Genomic DNA, 21945 nt, shown 5'->3' with positions numbered 1-21945 from the left:
TTTTGAGGAATGACAGGGACGAGTGTAGAGTGTGGGGCTTGAGGTGTCCTGCCCAAAACTTTGAAATAAAGGGAAAAAAAGGTTATTTCAGCTGTTTCACATATCCCTGACGTACAAGGACCTTCTTCCCCCCACCTCCCGCCAGTAATTGTCAAATGTTGGGCTGATGAAGAACTCCAGTCTATCCTCGCCGTGTCCCTTCGCTCGCCTCTTCCTCAACTTATTAGGGGAGGCTTGGGCCTGTTTCTTCTTCCTGGGGAACGTTATTGAGGATTTCCTCTATGTGAGGCCAAGCTCTCAAGGAACCTCGCTCCGGGTGGGCCGCGGTCGTCAATCGGACAGCGCCCTGCTGCCCGTAAGGAAAGGAGCAACCGCCCGCCGCAAACTCTCGTCCAGGACTCGACGGCCGCTCTGGCTCTGGCTCTGGCCCTGGCCCTGGCCCTGGCCCTCTCCAGTCGGGTGCGGTATCCCCGGCCCTGCCGCGTGATTGCGCAGTTGCTGGGCCTGCGGGGCCGAGACAAGCACCGAGGTCAGAAAGCGCAGCCAAGGAAGGGAGAGAGGGTGTTCGGTGACTCTGGGCGCAGCTGCAGCAGGCGGGCAGGAACTCTAGAGCCGCGAGTTATTCACTTCTCGCTTTTGCAGCTCCTCAACGACAGCCCACGAGGGCACAGAGACCAGTCTCCCATGCTAGCCACGGACTTCATGGGATGGAAGGACCGGAGCAGGATGCTCGCCCCCGGCCCCCAAGTCTCAGCCTCCGGGTCTTCCCTGGTCTCTGCTACTAACACCCCAGTCCCTCCTGCTTCGCCGGCGCGCCCTCACTCCCTCCCTCTAACCCCAACTCCTTTCACCCTCTGCTTCTGCTTGTCGCAATCCCTGTACAAAGGGCTGGGGGCGGGAGTGGGGGGCGGGAGAGGGGAGCTCGACCCGAACTGGCTGCCTTTGCGGGGCTGCGACCAATCCGAAGCGCGCCCGCCCGCCGGCGCGGGAGGGCCCTGGGCAGCCGCTGGAGGCCGGGCGGAGCCGCGGGCAGAGCGGGGAGATCGCAGAGGGGGGAGATCGCAGAGGGGACTGACTGCCCGGCTGCCTGCCGCCCGCCGCCCGCCAGAGACTCTACAGCCTCGCCATGCAGCCGTGGAGCGCCGCCCTCGCGCTGTTCCTGGCGGCGCTCGCCTTGCTCCTCCTGCTAGTCCCTCGCCTCCAGAGCCCCTGGAGGCGCGCCGTCGGAGCGAGGACCCTGCCCGGGGCCCTATTTCAGGACGATCACAAGGAGGTGAAGAGCCGAGGCCCCGCAGATAAGTTCAGCGACGGACGAGAGCCGCTGCCCGGCGGGTGCAGCCTCATCTGTAAGCCGTCTGCGCTGGCTCAGTGCCTACTGCGCACCCTGAGGCGCTCGGCTGCGCTGGAGCCCGGCCCGCGCTCCTGGCTCTCTGGTCCACACCTGCAGACCCTCTGCCACTTCGTCCTGCCCGTAGGGCCCGGGCCTGAGCTGGCCCGGGAATACCTGCAGTTGGCGGACGACGGGCTAGTGGCTCTTGACTGGGTCATAGGACCTTGCCCCCGGGGCCGCCGGATCACCAACACTGGGGGTCTTCCAGCTGTGCTGCTGGTGATCCCCAATGCGTGGGGGCGCCTAACCCGTAATGTACTCGGCCTCTGTCTGCTTGCCCTGGAGCGTGGCTACTACCCGGTCATCTTCCACCGCCGCGGCCATCACGGCTGCCCTCTGGTGAGTCCCCGGCTACAGCCTTTCGGGGACCCGTCGGACCTCAAGGAGGCGGTCACTTACATCCGCTTCCGACACCCGGCGGCCCCCTTGTTCGCGGTGAGCGAAGGCTCAGGTTCGGCGCTGCTGCTGTCCTACCTGGGTGAGTGCGGCTCCTCTAGCTACGTGACAGGCGCCGCCTGCATCTCGCCAGTGCTGCGCTGTCGAGAATGGTTCGAGGCCGGCCTGCCCTGGCCCTACGAACGCGGGTTCCTGCTGCACCAGAAGATCGCCCTCAGCAGGTTCGTAATGAAGACCCTAGACGGGCAGGCAGGGCAGGAGGAGAATAGAGGTCTTTAACAGGCTGGGTGGAAGGGTGTTCTGCCTGGTATGGGAATAGATGTGGGCCAGTTTGGGCAAAGTTCTTACACATGTTCCAAAGCTGTTCAAACCCCATGTCTAGTCAGAACCAGGGAAGCAAGTTTCAAAGCCACAGGTGGCCTCATGGCGTCAGTGAGCATCACTGCTAGATTAGGGACTTCTGGCCGGGCCCCTTGCTACATCTCCTTCCTCCTCAGGTGTCCTAGCAACTTGAGCACCTCGCCTGTGGGTAAGCAGAGGTGATAGCCGACATTTACCACTTAGCCCATAGCCCACAGATCAGCAAAGAGGGCTCTGAAAGCAATTCAATCCATTATCTTCCAGAATGTTTACTTACAGTCTCCGAGCCAGGAGGTGACAGAAATCAGAAACATGGCAGCATTTGATTTATTCAAATTTGTTAGACTTGACAAATGTCCTAGGCATGTACTCAACATTTAATTTTACATTTTTAAAAAATATTCATTTTTTTAAAATTTTCAAAAGGAGAACATAACCATGAACCAACAAGAGTGATTCATGTAGATCAGCAGCTGCAAAGTTAAATGCTGGCTCTAGGGCTGGACAGGTGACAGATGAAACTTCCCACTGATAAAGCCTGAGTGATATTCCCAGTCTTTTCTAGGAGATGGCAAAATGAGATCAAAGGCATTATGGCCACAGGATGTTGTTGCAGAAAGAGCTGGAATATGGTCTCAGACATGCTTAGGTTCAAATTCTGAATTTCCATGTCAGTTAACCCCTTTAAGACTCACTTTCCCCTTCAGTCAAATGGGGTTAATGATCACCTCCCAATCATTAAATGGAAAAAAGAAAAGTGAAGGGCTGGAATTGGGTAGGTGATCTCTTTCCTTTTCCCCATTTTGCCTCCTATTTGGTGAAGGTCAAACCCTGAGCTGAAAAACAGCCAGAAGTGCTGCCATGGCAACTCAGAGGGCTGGTGCAGTCCAGGGGTAATGTGCTCTGATCTGGCTTAATTGCCATAGTTTCCATTCCAAAATGACCATCACCAGTGCCAACCCTGGGCACCAGCTGGAGGGCAGAGGGAAGGAAGTGTAGAGGAAAACTGTGCCTTTAGGAACTGCTCTTCCATGGAAATTTGGGCCTGAAATCTCAGTGCAAACATCTTTGAATGTCTGCAGGAGATACATGTCTAAATTCAACTAGCCAAGGCTAGATGAATCACCCAAAGGACTGAACTGTCAATCCTGGCCTCCTTAGTAGGACCCAAGGCCCCCTGCAAGGAGCTAGAAATAGCAATATTGTCTCTTTCCCCAAAGCAGTTGGTCTCAGGCCCCTATTTGGGAATACACTCAGTAAATTAATCACACTCCAAGTTGCTTTTTCTGCCACTTAGTACTTTCTGGGAATACCTGTCCCACATGTTCCTGACCAAGGTCACATTGATTTGTCACCAGAAAATCATATTAGTATAAAAATATAAAAACAACTAGTGCAATAAAAATGCAATTGATTAGGGAGAAGGGTGTCACCTACTGATTTTGGATAGTCTGAGCCAGTGAGTTCTTCTAGGAGAGGTCCAAGAGGTAACAGTTCATAACAAGTTCCCTGGAGATAGCTGAAGCTGATGTTAGGATGAGAGTGGTTCATGTAGATCAGCAGCTGCAAAGTTAAATGCTGGCTCTAGGGCTGGACAGGGACTAGACAGGTAATGCAGGGAATGACAGGCCTGGCAGGCACTATGACACAGGAAGGAATATTCAGCCCATGTAACCAGATCTTTCTATTTGCCCTGAGAGGCCAGAAATCAGCATGTTATACAATATATCCTAATTTTAATTTTATTTATTGTACCAGGGACTGAACTCAGAGGTACTTTACCACTGAACTACATCCCAAACCCTTTTCATTCTATATTTTGAGACAGAGTCTAAGTTGTGTAGTGCCTTGGTAAGTTGCTAAGGCTGGCTCTGAACTTGTGATCTCCTGCCTCAGTCTCCCAAGTCACTGAGATTAAAGGCATCCACCACTGTGCCTGGCTGCAATATAGCCTAATTTTAAATGGTGGCCATTAAGTGGAAATTTTTAAAAGCACTATATAGTCAAAACGTCTCTGTGGCCAGAATCTGTCCTGTAAACTGCTCTTCTGCAACTTCTGCTATTGCCTGGTGTGTTCTTCTTCTTCTTTTTAATATTTTTAGTTGTAGATGGACACAATACCTTTACTTATTTATCTGTATGCAATGCTGAGGATCAAACCCAGTGCCTCATGCGTGCTAGGTGAGTGTTCTACCACTGAGCCACAACCCCAGCCCCTGATTCTTCTTCTTTTCCTCCTTCCCCATTTAACTTCTGCTGCCAGGTATGCCACAGCCCTGGAAGACACAGTGGACACCAGCAAGCTGTTCAGGAGCCGCTCCCTTCGAGAGTTTGAGGAGACCCTCTTCTGCCACACCAAGAGTTTCCCCATTAGCTGGGATACCTATTGGGACCGCAATGACCCTCTCCGGGATGTGGACGAGGCAGCCGTGCCTGTACTGTGCATCTGCAGTGCTGATGACCCTGTGTGTGGGCCCCCAGACCACACTCTGCCCACCGAACTCTTCCACAGCAACCCTTACTTCTTCTTGCTGCTTAGTCGCCATGGAGGCCACTGTGGCTTCCTGCGGCAGGAGCCCTTACCAGCCTGGAGCCACGATGTCATCTTGGAGTCCTTTAGGGCCTTGACTGAGTTCTTCCGAATGGAAGAAAAAATGAAAGGGCTGAACAGGCGCCGAACATCATTCCTAGGGGGCCGGCGTCGCTGGGGAGCCCTGCAAAAGAGGGAGATATCTCCCTCTTACAATCTGGAAGAGATCTTTAGCTGGAAAAGATCATATACAAGGTAAGGCCAGGGCAGGAAAGCCTCTGGTCCTGAAAGGAAGTACAGAGTGGGGCATGGTGGAGTCAAGAAAAGATGGTAAGGACTGAACAGGGCAGCTCTTTGCTCCCAATTCTGTCCTTTGTCTTTTTAACTGGTCTGTGGAAAGAAATGGAACTTCCAGCAAGCCTGTGCTCACTACCATGAGCAGAACTGCTGCCCAGGCTCTGAGAAACATATTTTTGCTCCTCCTGGCCAGTGCTAATCAAATTCATAAGCACCTTTGAAGTCCATGGACTCTGCCTCCTTCCTAGCTATGATTACACAGAAGATGAGTTGTTGCATGTCATTGGGCCACTCTGTCCCACATAAATAATCAGCTTAGTGACTGATTTTTGAGTTGGAGCCACTTGATGTAGAAAGGACAGGATGTTTGTGTCTCGGTCCCACTTCCCTCTTGTGCTCTGTGGTTGTGGCTCTGCTCTGACTTCATGCATCAGCAACTGGGGAAGAGGCTCCCAGAGTTGCTTGGCTGCTTCAGGCTGGCCTGAGTCTGAGGAGTCAGCAGAGGCAGGAAGTGCTGTGCTAACATTGGCATTGGCCAGGGTAGGCAAGGGTGAGAATGTGAAGTCCTGTTCCTGTGTGCTGAGGTCCAGTCTCTGAGAGGAGTTCCACAAATTTCTTCTGGGAATGCAGCTGATCTGGGGATCCAGCCTAGGCCTTCAAGTCTCACTAGAGTGATCCCACAGGCATTTTAGGAATAGAAAGTGCTCTCACCCCCTGGTCTCAAGGCTCCACTAGACCGTGGGTTAAGTAGCCAGACACTTGGGCACCTCAGATGCTCCCTCCAATTCTATTTCAGGGGATTCCTCCAGAGAGTCCCTGAGATGTGGGCTTTCTCTAAGTCAGTGGATAGTATAAACCTTATAACTTCGGATTTCTGGTTAGTTACTCCCTTTTCTAACTCTAGTAGCCTCTCCTTTTCTAAAACCAGGAGAGAAATCTGGAACCAGAGGAAACAAAGCACCAAGAGGTTGACTAGAGCTGACTCTGCAGTGATTTATGAGTGTTTCCCATTACCAGGCTTTGTCTGCTCAATTATTCAAAAGGCCATCCATGTAAAGGCAGAAGGGCTTCTTTCTGAACCTGACTACTCTAAGTGGGTGTTTGATTTTATGAGAACAATTCCGAAGACCAAAGTAAAATAAGATATGGCATACAGACCGATCTACACACCTTGGTTTTGATTAGGCCATTAAAATTTTGTTGACTACAGGAGATTTGGTTCCATGAGTTGTTAAGATTCATAAGCATTTCCCAAAGTTTTATTGATTGATTGACTGATTTTGCAGGGCTGGGGATTGAACCTAGGACTTCACACATGGCAAGTACTCTATCACTGAGCCATGCCTCTAGCCCAATTTTATTTTATAAATGGAAAGAGGGCATCTGTTTGACCTCACAAACAGCAAAACAATTTTAAAGAGACGTTTATGCCAAAAGCCACAACCCAAAGCTTGGTATGAGTTATTCCTAGGGCCCTGATACCATGTATGGATAATCTTGTCTGAGTCTTATTCTTTTAGACCAAATAAGAAAAGACTCTGAATTCCAAGAATCTAAACTGAAATACAACTCAATTGTCCAAGGCACAATATTCTGTTGTGAAAAAATGATCACCCTCCTTCCTACTCCTTGCTCCTCCTCCTTCACACTCCTTTTTTTTTTCACATTCATTCACCATATCTGAGCAAAAAATATAAGAAACTGAATATAAAGAGTCAGTCTGTCGTTGGTGAACCGCAGCCTTGGTAAAGGGTTGCTAAGCTAGAATTACTGACAGCTGGTACATTGGGGATTTCAGTTAATTAGGGTCCTGGAGTCCCATATGCCTTTGGACCAACCATTAAGGCTGCAAAATGGGAAGCAGCCAAATGGTTTTTAAACCTTAAGGCTTAATGATTCCTTGGTGGCAAAAATCTGGGTAGTTTCTCTAGACCAAAAAGCATAGGATTCTGATTCTGATTCTGATTCATCAAGAGAATTGATTTTCCTTTCTCTTTAATTTTTTAAAAATTTATCTAGGTTTTTTCTTCTTTTTTTCTTTCTTTTCCTTTTATATAGGCAAGAAAGCTTACAGAGGAGAGGAATGTGCATACTTTGCAATTATAATTATTATAATTTTTGGTGGTACTAGGGATTGAACCCAGGAGCACACCTCCTCTGAGATACACCCCCAGCCTTTTAAGGAAGTAATTTATTTATTGAGACAGTCTTGCTAAGTTGCTGAAGCTGGCCTCAAAATTGTGATCCTGGGCTGGACTTGTAGCTCAGTGGTAGAGCGCTTGCCCACCATGTGTGAGGCCCTGGGTTTGATCCTCAGCACCACATAAAAATAAATAAAGGTATTGTGTCCATCTACAATTAAAAAAAATATTAAAACAAAACCCTTGTGATCCTTCTGCTTTAGCCTTCAAGTTGCTAGAATTATAGGTGTGTATCACCTATGCCCACTCTTACAGTTTTTTAGTTTTGTTTTTAGATTCTGTCCCCTACCCCCACCGTTGGGGATTGAAACCAGAACCTCACATATGCTAGACAAGTGCTCTACCACTGTACAGTTAGTCTTTCAGCTCTCAGAGGAATGTCAGAATAGCTCTAGTTCAGGTTCCATTAGTTTCCTAGGACCCTAAGCCCCAGTTACCTAAATCCTAAAACATATTTCCTCTATGTCCCTCAGGCCAGATGTGCTCACTGCATATCCCAGGAAGCTATTTCTCTCATCTCTGCCCATCACTGCTTGAAGACTAAAGCTGAAAAGTTCATTATTGCCAAGAAAGTATAGTTCCTGTTCAAGCAGGAAAGGTTTAGGTGACCCTGTCATTTAGCCAGATTGGCTCTGTTTTGGTAAATAACTAATCAAGTGAATTTGGAGGAGACCCAGGCACACTATTCTGAGGAGGTGTAGTCCCTTGAACAAAATGGCAGGTTCTGAGTTTAAGGAAGCAAAACAATAAAACAAATCTCTAAGAATTACCACTGAAGGGACTGGGGTTATAGCTCAGTGGTAGAAAACTTGCCTATCATGTGTGAGCCCAATCCCCAGCACCACCACCAAAAAAAAAAAAAAATACTGAATTGGTATTTTCATGTATTGAGTCTTTAGAGATCCTCTCAGGTCTTCTTGCTTGCCTCCCTTTTGGCCTTTTTATTAACATCTTCAAATGATAAAGGAAAAAGCAGCTGAAGACTTCAGAGAGACATTATCTCAGAAGTAGAAACCAAGTCCTGTTTCCACTTGGAGATCAGAATGTAGGAAGCAGACAACTTCCCCTGAAGGTTACTTTCAGTTCTGCTAAGTTCTCACCTCTGATATCAAGATTGTGCTAAGGTATAATTTCTCCTGAAGATTTAGTTTATGTACTTATATATAGGTTTCCAGAGTGGTTTGGCTGGCGATAATAGTATGAAAAACAAAGCACCAAATTCTCTTTTTCAGAAGGCATCATCTGTTTTGAATGAAGATATCCTTTCTAAGACTTGAATACTGTAAGAAAAGTGGTCTTGATGCAGGAAGTGTCATCTTGTCTTTATGTATAACCTCAAAACCACCCAAGTCAGAAACTCTCTGGTACTCATCTTCCATCCAAACCACAAGATCCTTTGTCAGTCAGAAACCTTTACTAATGCCAAGTTATCATCTCTTAGAAATGAACTTTAGCATGAATTTCTCTTCCTGCTTCAACAAGCAAATACATCTGGCCACTTCAGTAGAACTTCCTACCACCACCAGTAGAGATCTATAATTCTACAGTCAAGCATAAAAGCAACATCAGAAGTTGTTTGCACTTGTTATCACAATGTATAAAGATTATTTTTAGGAAGGCTTGAGTTCTACATTCAGTGGGAGGATCTGAGTGCCCAGAAATGGAATCAGTGTCTTCAGAAAGCAAATCTACATGTTGGGATATTCCAGTTAGACCACCCTTGGCATTCACCATGGAGAAAATGTGTGCCAAGAAGTGAGGGTGGGCTGGATCAGATACAAGATCTTTGCTCAGGGCTGGGGTGTAGCTCAGTGGTAAAGTGCTTGCCTAGCATGCTTGAGGCCTTGGGTTCAATCCCCAGGACCATGGAGGACAAAGGGACAAGGTGTTTTCTCATCTGAGTCTGTGAATTGAAAGCTCGGTGAGTTGTGAAGACTTCTGGTTGTTTTTTGGGTTTTAGAATCAAGAGACCACAGACCTGACCTGGATACTGGAAGCTGGGAAAACAATAAAGATTTTAATTAAAAGCAACCCTACTGGGGCTAGGGATGTGGCTCAAGCGGTAACACGCTCGCCTGGCATGCGTGGGACGCTGGGTTTGATCCTCAGCACCACATAAAAAAAAAAGATGTTGTGTCCACCGAAAACTAAAAAATAAATACTAAAAAAAAAAAAAAAAAATCTCTCTCTTTAAAAAAACAACAACAAAAAAAACCCTACCAAGTATTTTTTAATGATACCAGTAGCTGGGGATAGTGGTACAGGCCTATAATCCCAGTGAAATGGGAGGCTGAGGCAAGAGGCTCACAAGTTTAAAGCCAGGCAACTTAGTGAGACCTTGTCTCAGACAAACAAAAATAACACTGAAAAAGGACTGAGGATGTCTCTCAGAAGTAGAGTGCCTCTGGGTTCAATCCCCAGTACAAAAAAATGATATCCATTTTTTTGAGTAATTTTGCTCTAGTCACAACTATCCTGGAAGAGCTAAAGTTCTTAAGGTAAAATGGAATTTCATCAAAACAATGAAAGACATTAATGAATCAAAAGCAAGTCTCCAGGCTGGGATTGTAGCTTAGTTGGTAGTGCATTTGCCTTGCATGTGTGAGGCCCTGGGTTTGATCCTCAGCAACATAAAAAAAAAACAAATAAAATAAAGGTATTGTGTCGATAACTTAAAAAAAGCAGCAAGTCTCTCTGACCCTCTTGCCTTCCCTGATAATAAGGCAAGCCAACTGTGTTTATCACTAGTGTGGTTTAACAACTTGTTTGCCTCTGAATAGTAAATAAACTGTAGTCTCCCTGCAACACCAGAATGTTATTTCTTAAATCTTCATAGACAAATACGTGTTGTTTGTCTTCCGAAGTCCTCTGTGTACTGAGCCATGCTTACCTGCTGTGGAGTTTAACAGAGCCTCTCCCACACTGTGCACTCCCTGATTGTTGCCTCACTTCTGTGGATCTAGCCTGGCCTATGAGCACTAACCAGCGGCAGCTCTGTTTATTCAACAACCAGGCCTCCTGCTCTGGCTAATAATTTCTCAGCAGATTTTAAACTCCCTGAACATCAAGGATACCTACATAGATTTTCAGTGGGTGATTCGTTTGTGTGTAGGACAGACTACTAAGGTAGTAACTTGGGAGATATGGATTCTAGTTTCTACTTCATCAAGGGCTTAAATGACCCTAGGACAGTCATTTTATTAATTGTTCCATATGAAAAGACAGGGCAAATATAAGCCTTAATTTATAAGGTTTGCCAAGATATAATGATAGTGAAAGCAATGTAAATACCATTCTCCAATGCTATTTAAATCCTCAACCAGAGCTTGAAGACCTCTATGATGAAGAGGAATCTGCTTCCAGATCAGATTCTTATTCTCTAATCAATACCTTCCAAGTCCAGGAAGGTCAGTAACTCATTCCACTGCAAAGTTGGGAAGGCCCTGGAAGGGCAGCACTTTTGAGCCTCATGAGCTGGATTCTGTGTTGCCCAAATGAGGACAAATTTTTCCTCTTCCATCCAGAACACAATAGCCTACTTCATTATCTGGGTAAAGAGAAGTTGAGACAATTAGACGAGAACATTCTTGTCTATATCAAGTACTTCACTCTTACGCATATTTTACTCATTTTTGTAATCCCAACATTGTGCCTAATAGTCACTAACTTGAAGTACAACTTTTTTATTTTTACTACCAGGGATGAACCCATGGGCTTTTAACATTGATCCCCAGCTTGCTTTTTTTTTTTTTTTAAATTTGAGACAGGGTCTCACTAAATTGCTTAGGGTCTTGTTAAACTGCTGAGGCTAGCCTCAAACTTGCTACCCTCCTGCCTCAGCCTCCTAAGTTTTTAGGATTACAGGGTGTACCACTGCACCTGACCCTGAAATATATCTTTATAGGAATAAAATTACTTTAAAAAACCAAGCAGACACTCTGTGTACTAAAATTACTTTATTACAGTTGATTTTTAAACATTTCCTTTGCTATGATACAAAGGATACTTACAAACAAAATATTACATATGACCTTGTTTTCGATCTCATGTTCTGACAACTTGGTAACAGCTTTAAATGCACAATCTATACAATTAATACAGGTTATATATGAACTATAAGGTATGCTGAACCAGAAGAATACTGACAATGTACTGTACAATAAGCCTTACCAGTTAGTGCTGTGGACCATTTCTATCAAAAGGAAAATGCACATCTGTACAGTCACCTTTACCAGCTGGTGCTGACAGTGAGGGAGAGGCTTCTTCTCCATTGCAACCCTTGATAAGCCTCCACTGTGGGCATCTGTTTGGTCCAAAAATTGAGAGGACTGTGAATATTCAAAATTAGTCATCGGTAAAGTGGTAGAACATCACCACACTTTCAACATAATAAACTCTCACCAAAAAATCAGTCCCAGTTTTAAAAGACCACAAGTCCTTTGTCCACTATGAAAACCCTACAGGCTCAAGGGCTTTGGGAGATGAGAAGATGAAGGCTGCCAAAAAAGGAGGCAAGAAACCAAGCCAAAATCTAGGTCTTGCAAAATCATCATTTTTCCCTTCACCAAAGGGAACTAGAAATGTACAAATTCATTGATGAACCTCAATGATAACATATCAGTTAGCTGATAACCCTCATTTTATCTGGACCCCTGACTTGTGGGAATAACTGAAATAGAATGGATAATAGATACCACTTTTAGAAAAGAACATCTTGCTTAGTTAAAACATTCCCTTTTAGCCACCAAAGCTGGTCCTGGGCTATGACAGGTGTGCATTCATCTCTCAATGGTCTACTCAGAAATGATAAGGTTACAGCTTTTTTTCTTTTTCTTTCTTTTTTTTTTTTAAATAAAAAGGCAATTGACTGAAGCATTTTCTTTCTTTTTTTTTTTTTTAGGTAAATAGCAAAAATAAAAATAAAAACCAACCCTGGCATTTGCACAAATAATGCAAATGGGGTGATATGGCCTTTAAGGAAGGGGTTAGTAGAAAGTAAGAGAGATGTGAAGAAAATCTAGAGAAAATGATGTATTAATTTCTTTCTCTTTAAAAATTTCTACATGTGCAAAAAAATCATGCTGTTTAAGGAAAACAAAGGGAAATGAGAACATAAAACTAAAAATATAAATAATGTTTGAATGACTGATAAAAGCAGAAACCAACCTGGGTTACAAAAAGGATTATACATTCAAGATGCTCTTAAACCCAGTGGGATAACTTATGTTAAAACTGTGTTAATAGTTATGTTAAAAATCTCAAGTTTGTTTTTAAATCTTCACAATACAAGCAAAGCTGTTTTAAAATATACACTATACATATTTCTCATAGTCTCTCCAACCTCATGAATGTGCATTAGGCTTTTTCATATACTAAAACAAGGGGGTTCTGAAAGCTAAATTGCTTATAGTAACCCATCCATTATTTAAATGTTGAAGGTTTTAAGTGGGTTAAAAACTTTAGCAGACTTACATAAATAGGATTTAGCAACACAAGTGTTAATTTAAAAAACTCTAAAGCATTTACAAATAATCTGGTTGAATAGTCCGGGGAAGTTATGTGCACTATACTTTAAAATGTTATTTACATCAGACCATCACTTTTGTAAAAATTTCCCTATAAAGTTAAAAAAAAAATAGGAGAATTAACCTGTTCTAACCTAGCAAAGAAGGATCATAAAAGGAAAGGTAAAGTAAAAAAAAAAATAACTATCTCTTAATAGAAACCCCACACATCCCTCTTCAGTTGGATTTCACTCTATGAAACCACTTGTAACTCCTAATAGGCTCATATATCAAGTGTCAAGATAATGTGGTAAAAGACCTTGTCAGACAAATTACTGGCCTCAAGTGGACTTCTTGTTTTTTGTTTTTTGAAATGTTTTCCCACCTTGTGTCTCCAGCTTGGATTGTTTTGGGACTCGTGCAATTAATTGGAGGGGCACTCTTTGTAGGCACAATTCCCATTTTATGTGGAATAAAAGGCAGAAAATGTGCTAGGAAGAAAGGGTGGTGGTTTCTCCGGTAGTGTGAAATGCAAAGGAAGGACAACAGCACATTTGGAATGGGCACCAAATAACAGCTGTCTGGCAATATACTAGGGGCAGCCAACATTTTGATAAACTAAACATACCTGTTTAACATTCCCCAAAAGGGTTAGAAATGTTCCAATACCCCCTAGGTATTTTGATATGTGCCAAACTGTCACAATAGCTAGGAACTGCAAACAGTTGGCAGCTGCATCCTTTTTAATTACATAATTCACTCCATGACCATGTGCAATTTATACTAACAATAATGTTCATGCCTAGGCAATGTATTTGAGGGCTAAGAAAAAGCAAAAATGTGCCACTGATAGAAACCTATTCCCATATAACTGGTCTTCATGCTTTCAAGTGGCTCTAATATACCTTGGATACTAAGCCAAGCCATGCAAAAGCAAAGAGTACACACTTTTCATTAACACTGGTATCTCATTTCTAAACCACTGACTTCAAAGTTGCCGTAGAAACATAACACAAGTACTGAAAGCATACAATCGAGGGTTCATGGATTTTTTAAAAAATGCATTTCCCTCATCTATATTCACCAGTCTTTAATACCTTGGCTACAAGGCATATCCGAGAAAGGGAAGTTAAGTGGGGGTAATGTCTAAGGAACATATGTAATTCTGGAAATAGGAAAAGTGTTCCAGAAATGGGATGAATGTGCCAGCAATAAGTATAGTTCGTTTCATTTGAAAATTCAGTTAAGGAGCCCGTAAACAGTCCCAAACCATAATGTTATCACCTGTGTAATTTACATAAACATTAACACACTTGCACTTTATAGACAAGACACACTCTGTAAACATGGCCACTGGGGGAGGGAGGCTCCCTACCTTACTCATGATTGAGAACATGTAATCATTATATTAAATAAAATTACTTAAATTTCAAAAGATTTCAAACCTGACCAATAATTAAGCTTCATTTCCCCCATGTTTAACAACATTTAAGCATTTATTCTAAAAATGTCACCTAGGATGGTTTCAGGGTTAGATGCTAGAACCACAACTGGCAATGACAGCAACTCCTCTCTAGCTGGCACAGACCTATAACTTTAGTACAAAACAAAAAGATAAAAAATAAAAAATAAAAAAAATACAGAAACTAGGTCAATTGTTAGCTACATATTTACAGCTACTTACATGATTTTCCACTCACAATTGCTAAAAACTATGAGTGAAAGGAAACTGTGCAGGTTGAATTACCCGTACTTTGAGGGGAATTCTCGGGCATCAAGATACCCTTTTTCATTCATTCAGAAGTCTCACCCTTACTTCACTTTTTCATGGCAACTACCTACAGATGTTCAGATTAGTACTGTCCAGTGGGCATTCTTCAGTTTGAGAAGATTAATCTTTTTCTCTACTTAAAGAAGAACCCTTTGCATAATTAAAAACAAAGAGTACAAACAGACACACACACACACAAATCTCTGAAATTTCAAAAAGTCTGGATCACTGGGAAACAATTAACAGTGATGGTGACAAAGCACATGGCTCCCTAGTTTTAATTCTCTGCCTCTTTTTTAAAAAATATATCTATCTTCGGGTGGGTAGGAAGTGCAAGTTTAAGAAACTCACAACAGGCAAATAAGGTGCATAATTTATATATTTGTTATGATTAAAGAGTACCATTAGGCCAAATAGGTTCTATTCTCTTGTAAAAGTGAAATTTTGGAAATCTGAATATAAACAAAGAAGGGGAAAAAAAAATCAATACACCTTTAAAGAGGGCTACCAAAACTCAGTAGAAAATACAAATGCACAAAAGAGGAAGAGTTCTCAGCTTCACTTTTTTCTAGACAGTGTTTAATAAAACTTACTTCTTTACAAATTAATAGTCATTTCCAATGCAGATCTACTGTAGTGATTGCATAAAAGTGCAGCTAACATAACCAGACACAGCAAAACAGACTTCAATCAGTAGTCCTTGCATTTAAAAGGCAAGTATGCTAAATGAACAGCACACTCTTCATCCTTTACAGAATCTGAGGATGGGAAATTTCCAGTTCTTAACAATTAAGAATGAACATGTGCCTTTTAAAAGGCAATGCTATACCTAGGTGGGAATAGTATCATGTCTGATGGGGGAGAACAAAATGGAGAATTTCTCTTCAATAATGATCTATATTTTGGTAAGCAGCTCAAAGATGACAGCCCAAATACTGGCTTTATTCCTTAAAGAAGGCTCTAAAAAATGAGAATCTCTTCTTTCATCGTTATAGGAGATTCACACTTATACACCTTAAATAAATTATTTTCCAACTGAATACACACTAGGACACTTCACATTTTGAGAATACGACAAAATGCATAACTGTATAAACCTCCAAGGGTGCTGTGTTGGGCCAAATCTCTGCTTGAATAGTCGTGGCTCAGAAGGGGTGGAAGGTGCACAAAGAACTTACTATTAGCAAGCAAGAAGAGGCAGCTAAAAGGAGAAAGTCCCTCACACCATATCCTTCTCTCCCAGTGGCCATTTCCTGTTGATTTTATGCTTTAGGAGTACCTTAGATGCTTTCGTAGTAATTCCTTTTTTGGCTGTTTTGATCCTCAATAAAATATATAACTGCTACTATTAATGGAGTTTAAAAAAAAAGGAAGAGGATCAATAGTATCACAACTAAGAATATGCAAAAAAGTACATAAAGACTCTGTGACTTATTGGTTCTTTTTATCATCTTTGCAGAGGAATCACCACCAGTGTTCTTCCTTTTCACAGTTCATTTCTCTCTGCATCTTTACCTTTTTATTGTATCATAACATAAACTCAAAGAAACACTAGCTGGCCCTTTCCCCAGAACAATTTTACTGCATTGCAATTTATGGGTCCATATTTTACTTAAGTTTCTCTCCACTCACACAAGTGCTAAGAGGGGATTAAAAAGGAGAAGACTGCACAAATTGTCATCTTCTCATAAATATCAACCCAGAGTACACATTCTTTAAAACACATGCATTCTGGCCATAACTGAGGACTGAAATAACAAAAGCAAACAAACAACAGCAACAACAACAAACAGAACCTTAAGTGCCCTGATGGAAATGTACAGTATGAGTTACATCCATCCATTTATACACACATATAGACACTCATATGTATATACAATATATACATACAAATGATAATAGCTATACCAAAAATGTGCATATTTAACACAGTTTTTAAAAGCCAGTAGATCATGGTATAATACAATTTATTTCCACTAGTGAATGGCACAAATGGAGAAATGCAAAGGAGGTGTTTCAAGTACAATAAAGTCATTTTTCACAGGTGAAAATAAACAGTATTATTCCAGTGTCTAACACAATGAATTCTATAAAAGTTTAAAATGCCAGACATTTAGTACTTACAGAAGCAGAAAGTCTGCCTTATGGTTTGAAAAAGACACAGAGTTTTCAATTTTTGAAAAGGCAGTGAGGAAAAAGTGGTGGAAGTGGGAGGGGAGTGTCCAGGACAGTTTTTTAGTGTTTTGAATGATGTTTACATGATGTCCAGTCAAAAATCATAATGACTATGCCAAGAAGTTCAATTTAATAATTCCTTGACTTAGGGTACTTAGCATATTACACCTGTGGGTATGACTTCAAATGTAGGACTATGTGCCTCAAAAGAATGGCAGCTCTTAATAAAAATATAAACATTTTTTAGCTAACATTATCTACATAATGAAAATGCTTTCAGATACTCTAATTTGGGGTTAGAATTGAGTTTAAAAGGGAAGAAAAAAATATGTGCAAAGGGGAGGGAACCTAATTAGGAATAAAATGTCTCAAGGTATATGAGGCTTTGCATTTTTAAAATGCTAGCCCAAAAAAGGGAGGTGGTGAACACAAGAAGACTTTCACTGCCAGGCTCTGGATACCAGATATAGCATTTACAACCTCTGATATGCTACATAAATTTCCCATATTTAAAATTTTCTTAAACACACACACACACACACATACGCACACACATGTATATATAAGTGAACACCAACACCAGGGAGGAGGTAGTGTTAATTTGATCAAATGTTGACATTTGCACACTGATTCAGAAAGTGCTTGCTCTTTCCTTAAGATAGCTCATCAAAACCATTCAAATTTTCCTGTTACCAGTTTCACTATGTGATGATTCCTATCGTGTATGAGATTCCTCACAAGTTAGATCTCATAAACATAAATGAACCAATTTGAATCATTTTTGCAGACTACATATTTTAATTAAGATTAGTTTAATGGCATAATCCAGGTATAGTCATAACCTACATATAAACTGGTTGCCATACAATTAAATTACATACAAAGCCCTTCAGGATAGACACTTGGGAGTCAATATTCAATCACACTTTTATAAAAGTACATATGATCTCAATGAACTTAAGTGACTCAATTTGACTATCTGAAGTTCACAACTGGACTTTAAAATGTATTACTGGTAGTATTTTAGGTTTAAAAGAATTTTGTATGCAAATCTGATCTGCTTTCCTATTCTATCTCTGCAGTAGTAGAGAAGGGCCATATCTAAGAAGGGTGCGTTTAAAGGTATTCTATATTTTGGGGCATTTTGTTAAATTCTGAATCTCTTATTATTTTCCTCCAAATAGGAAGATTTCTCTGCTTGCTTGAAAGACCTTATAATATCTGAATGGAAAAAAGAACATCAAGACTAAAAGTCCTTTTCATTAGATGGAGCAAGTACACATATTTATCTAAAAACTGGTGATCTGGAGCATGGCGAAGAGGACAATGTATCGTGCACTACTTAAAGCACTGTCTAGAAGTGTGTGTGTGAACTCCACTGTGATTTGATTTTTAAAAGATTTATATAAAAATATTAATTTTTCGTCTTGTTCACCTTCAAATCAGTGTCAGAAATTCCTAAAGGGGGGATTCTTGGAGACTGGACTGACATACCCAGGGAAGACTTAAAATTTGAGAAAATCAAGACTTTAGTGACATATTACAATTTGGTCACTAGTTTGGTCTAGGTGAAGAGTTTTATTTTGAGGGACGTGTAGAGTTCTACCTTGGAGCCCTCTGACTACATGAAAAGCAGGATGCAGAGTTAGCAGCAAGTCTTTAAAGATAACTGGGGAGCGGGCAGGACATCAACTTGTAAGAAACTCTGATCTGTCACAGAAGGGACATTTTTTTTTTCTTCAAGTCATATTCACAGCTCCCCACCCACTTCCAACTCAACTTCCATACAAGCAGTGGAATAACAAGTAACATCTGACTTTCAACATTGGGTTGATCCTTCATTGTAAAATAAAACAAAACAAAAAACAAAACAAAAAACATGACCCCCAACTCCCCGAAAAAAAAAAAAAGTTAGCTTTTGTCAAGAGATTCCCTGACCACTATAACTTACTTTTATTTATTTATTTGTTGTTTTTTTTTTTTTCTTTTTCATTTAGCAAACCTCCTAGTTCCTTTTCAGTAGTATTTCAGCTCTGAGGCTTGAGACTTCTGAAAGTGGTGTTTCCTATTGTGTGATGTTAACATGATCCAAAATGATTACTAAGTCTCAATGAACTAGAAGTTTGTAAAGTACTGCAGCAACAAAAACAGCAATTAAAAAATAAGAGGACCTGCATATGCAGCAAAATCTACAGTGGTGATGAGGATTAGTCAGCAGCTGGTAGTCATTGGCTCAGTGACTCCTGGATCACTATGGCAACTACACATTTAAATAATCGACTATTCTACTTGTAAACAGGAAATCCCATAAGCCAAAAGGGAATAATCAAATTCTGTCTATGTAGTGTGATGAGTATTCCAATAGATGGCAGTTTGCAAATATGGCATCATTCAAATACCTCTGGCATTTGATTTATATTGGCTATGTCTTTGTTTTTGCACAAAGTAAAAGTACTGTTTGGGGTCTTAAAACTTACAGAGCTTAGCTAGGATGAGATATCACAGTATAAGCAACAAAATGTCAGGATATACAGGCTTCATCTCCTTACTAGGTTGCTCGACATACCTATCAGATGAACTTTCTAGGAACTGTCTCACCCCTTTGAAGGCTCACAGGTTTATTAATGCATTCCTCACACAACTTGTAATTTCTTTAAGCAACCCCATCTTACTGTGACACAAAGAAGGCACAACTGAATGAACAAAAATCATTGACAAATTTATGAAGCTTTCAGAAAAAGAAGTAAGTTATTTTCTACCATCTGAAATGATCAATATTATCCCTTAGTGTTTGTGGATTTCTGCTTTTTTACTCCAAATCAGGCTGAGAAGTCAAACCAATTTAACAAAAAAAATTCCTTGGTGGGGGTTGCAGGTGTGTTCCAATAATACCTTGTTTCAGCATAGGCTGCCTGCTGTCAGTGGCTCCTAAGAATTCGAAGAACACTTTAGATCTTCTCAAAAACTCTTAGGATATGGATACCCTCAAGTGATGACTCAAGCCACTTTGCTGCATTTTATTTCTGCAGTGTTCAGAAAATACCCCCTCTATCTAGCCAATTTCTTTTTACCACATGCATGAGATATTTAATATCAATTACCCTTTTCAAAATTTGCCCAAAAGTTAAACAAAAACAAAAAAACACACACACAGTAACACAAAAAACCCGGCAGCCAAATACTATGACGTCCCAATTAGTAAACACAAAACAGAATGCTTTACAAAAATGAATAAAATATACCATATGCACTCAGCTCCCACACTGTAGTAACCAAGTGAGGAGACTGCTGTGGCGATGTCTGTAGGCAGTTTCTTTTGGCAGACAGCTCCAGAGGAATTGCCACTCTCAATTATTAAGTTATGTATAAGACATGTGTGACCCATTGGATATTTGTGAAGTGACACTCGTGCTTCTGCTCATGCCCTGCTCCGTCCGTCCCCCAGAAGCTGTCCGCCTCAGAGCCTGGGGGCTATTGCGGACTCCCATACTGCTACCTCGGGGTACCCCTTGCATTGGACCCGAGGGGTGACCCCATGGCTGGGGTCCACCTTGCATTGGATGGCCCCAAGCTTGTGGTGGGCCACCCATGGGATGACCCCAGTGAGGTCCTGGACCCCCAGTAGGATTGTGAGACCAACCAGAAGCTCCCGGGTAGCTGTGGCTGAATGCCTCAGGGGAGAGGTTAGAAAGGACCATGTTACTAAAACCTAGTCTCATGCTTTCAGAGTCAAAAGCTTCAATTTCTCTCGCTTGACGCTCCAGCAGGCTCCGTATTCGTTCTGTTCGTTCATTCTGCAAAGCCAACATTTCTTCTTCAATCTGTTGGGGAATTAGGAGAGGGAAGCAAAAATAAAGCAATTTATTTTTTAAAAATCTAAGAAAGCAACTAAGTATTCAGCTTAAAAGAAGCTATTTTATTGATACATATTTATAATTTCAAGATGTACTATAAAATAATTCATAATTGTTATTTCTAAACATGTAAAATCAAGTTCTTAAAAACAAAAGCAATAACCTCTATTGAAATAATAAATTAAGACAATTATCATGGATGGTTGCTAAATCCATCAGGTAAGAAGCTGTTGGAAAATGCAAATGAGTGAGAGGAAATCAGCTTTATCAGATACCAAAATGTCACTCTAATAAATAAAATAAATATTGGTGTAGGAATAGATTGGTGAAACAGAATCAGAATGAATTCAGATCCTACTTAGGTTTTAAAGCCAGAGCAGGGCTATAACTCAGTGGTAGAGAACTCAGCTAACACTCATGAGGCCCTGAGTAGTTCAATCCCCAGCAAGACAGAGAAAGAGAGAGGGTGGAGGGAGGTGGGGAGGGAGAGGGAGAGGGGGGAGAGGGAGAGGGAGAGAGAGAGAGAGAGAGAGAGAGAGAGAGAGAGAGAGAGAGAGAGAGAGAGAGAAACAGACACAGACAGACAGACACATACACCCATACACATACACACCCATATGCAGAACAAAACATTAGTTAATTCAGTGGAGATAAGATAAAAATAAATAATACTGGAAAACTGGCCAACCATCTAGAGGGCAATAAAAATGGAACCCCATTTTACGCCATATACAAAGGTACATTCCAGATGGAACCAACCCTTAAATGAAAAACAAAAAACTATGATAATCTCATAAAAAGTTAAGAGACTATGTACAATAAATCAATAGTGGCTGTGTGACCATCATAATTCATTATGGAAAATTGTAAAGTATTATAAATAAGTAAATAATTTATATAGAAAAATATATAATAAAGTCCAGTTTTTAAAATTTGAAGGAAGATGAGTGTGGTGCTACATGCCTGTAATTTCAGTGGCTTAGGAGACTGAGGTCCTAAGCAACTTAGCAAGACTCTATCTCAAAATATAAATAAATAAGTAAACAAACAAATAAACAAATAAATAGGGCTGGATAGGGCTGGGGGTGTGGCTCAGTGGTGAAGTGTCCTTGGGTTCAATACCTGGTACCAAAAAGAAAAAAAAAAAAAAACCAAGAAAAAAAAAAGGTTGAAGGAGAACTTTTATTGGATGACTGGATTGACAACACTTGAATCTACCAACTAATATTAATATTACCTTAAAGTGGGATAACACATTATAAATGTCTTAATGTAACGCAAAAGGAAGTACACAGTAACCCTTATGAAAAATCCTCGCAAAAAAACTGAAAGAAAAAAAAACTGAACCTAAATACAATCATGCTTCTGGATCTAACTATCAGTTTGTAGAAAATATATTATAGAAAATAGCAAGTAGAAGAGAGGAAAATATAAATGACACCATGATGATATAATCAGCCAAACCCA

General features: G+C 41.4%; 2 protein-coding genes across 4 annotated transcripts in view; one reads left to right on the top strand and one right to left on the bottom strand.

The window, feature by feature from the left end:
- Positions 1-917: 917 nt before the first annotated feature.
- Abhd15 (abhydrolase domain containing 15) lies at positions 918-9979 on the top strand. Its single transcript, XM_005327856.5, has 2 exons — positions 918-2007; positions 4410-9979. Exons 1-2 carry the CDS (start codon positions 1127-1129, stop codon positions 4933-4935), a joined length of 1407 nt encoding a protein of 468 aa, XP_005327913.1. The 5' UTR covers positions 918-1126; the 3' UTR covers positions 4936-9979.
- Positions 9980-11115: 1136 nt separating this feature from the next.
- Positions 11116-21945, bottom strand: part of Taok1 (TAO kinase 1) — a 137171-nt gene continuing 126341 nt past the window's right edge. For 2 of the 3 annotated variants that reach the window (XM_005327853.5, XM_078042590.1), the window contains one exon: positions 11116-20445. In XM_005327853.5, coding sequence (XP_005327910.1) covers positions 19984-20445 — 462 coding nt within the window. In that variant the 3' untranslated portion in view covers positions 11116-19983. The remainder of the gene's footprint in view (positions 20446-21945) is intronic. The other variant, XR_005726458.2, reaches the window with a different exon arrangement.

Source organism: Ictidomys tridecemlineatus, chromosome 3 (genome assembly GCF_052094955.1).
Source record: "Ictidomys tridecemlineatus isolate mIctTri1 chromosome 3, mIctTri1.hap1, whole genome shotgun sequence".
In the NCBI taxonomy this organism is placed as follows: Eukaryota; Metazoa; Chordata; class Mammalia; order Rodentia; family Sciuridae; genus Ictidomys; species Ictidomys tridecemlineatus.
Note: the sequence above shows the minus strand (reverse complement) of the source record. Positions and strands in the feature narration are given on the sequence as shown.

What these genes read in the sequence shown, in the direction of transcription:
- Abhd15 (XM_005327856.5), top strand. Translation starts at nt 1,127, where the DNA reads ATGCAGCCGTGGAGCGCCGCCCTCGCGCTGTTCCTGGCGGCGCTCGCC. An exon ending in CAGAAGATCGCCCTCAGCAG is followed by an intron (nt 2,008 to 4,409) that starts GTTCGTAATGAA and finishes TTCTGCTGCCAG; the next exon opens with GTATGCCACAGCCCTGGAAG.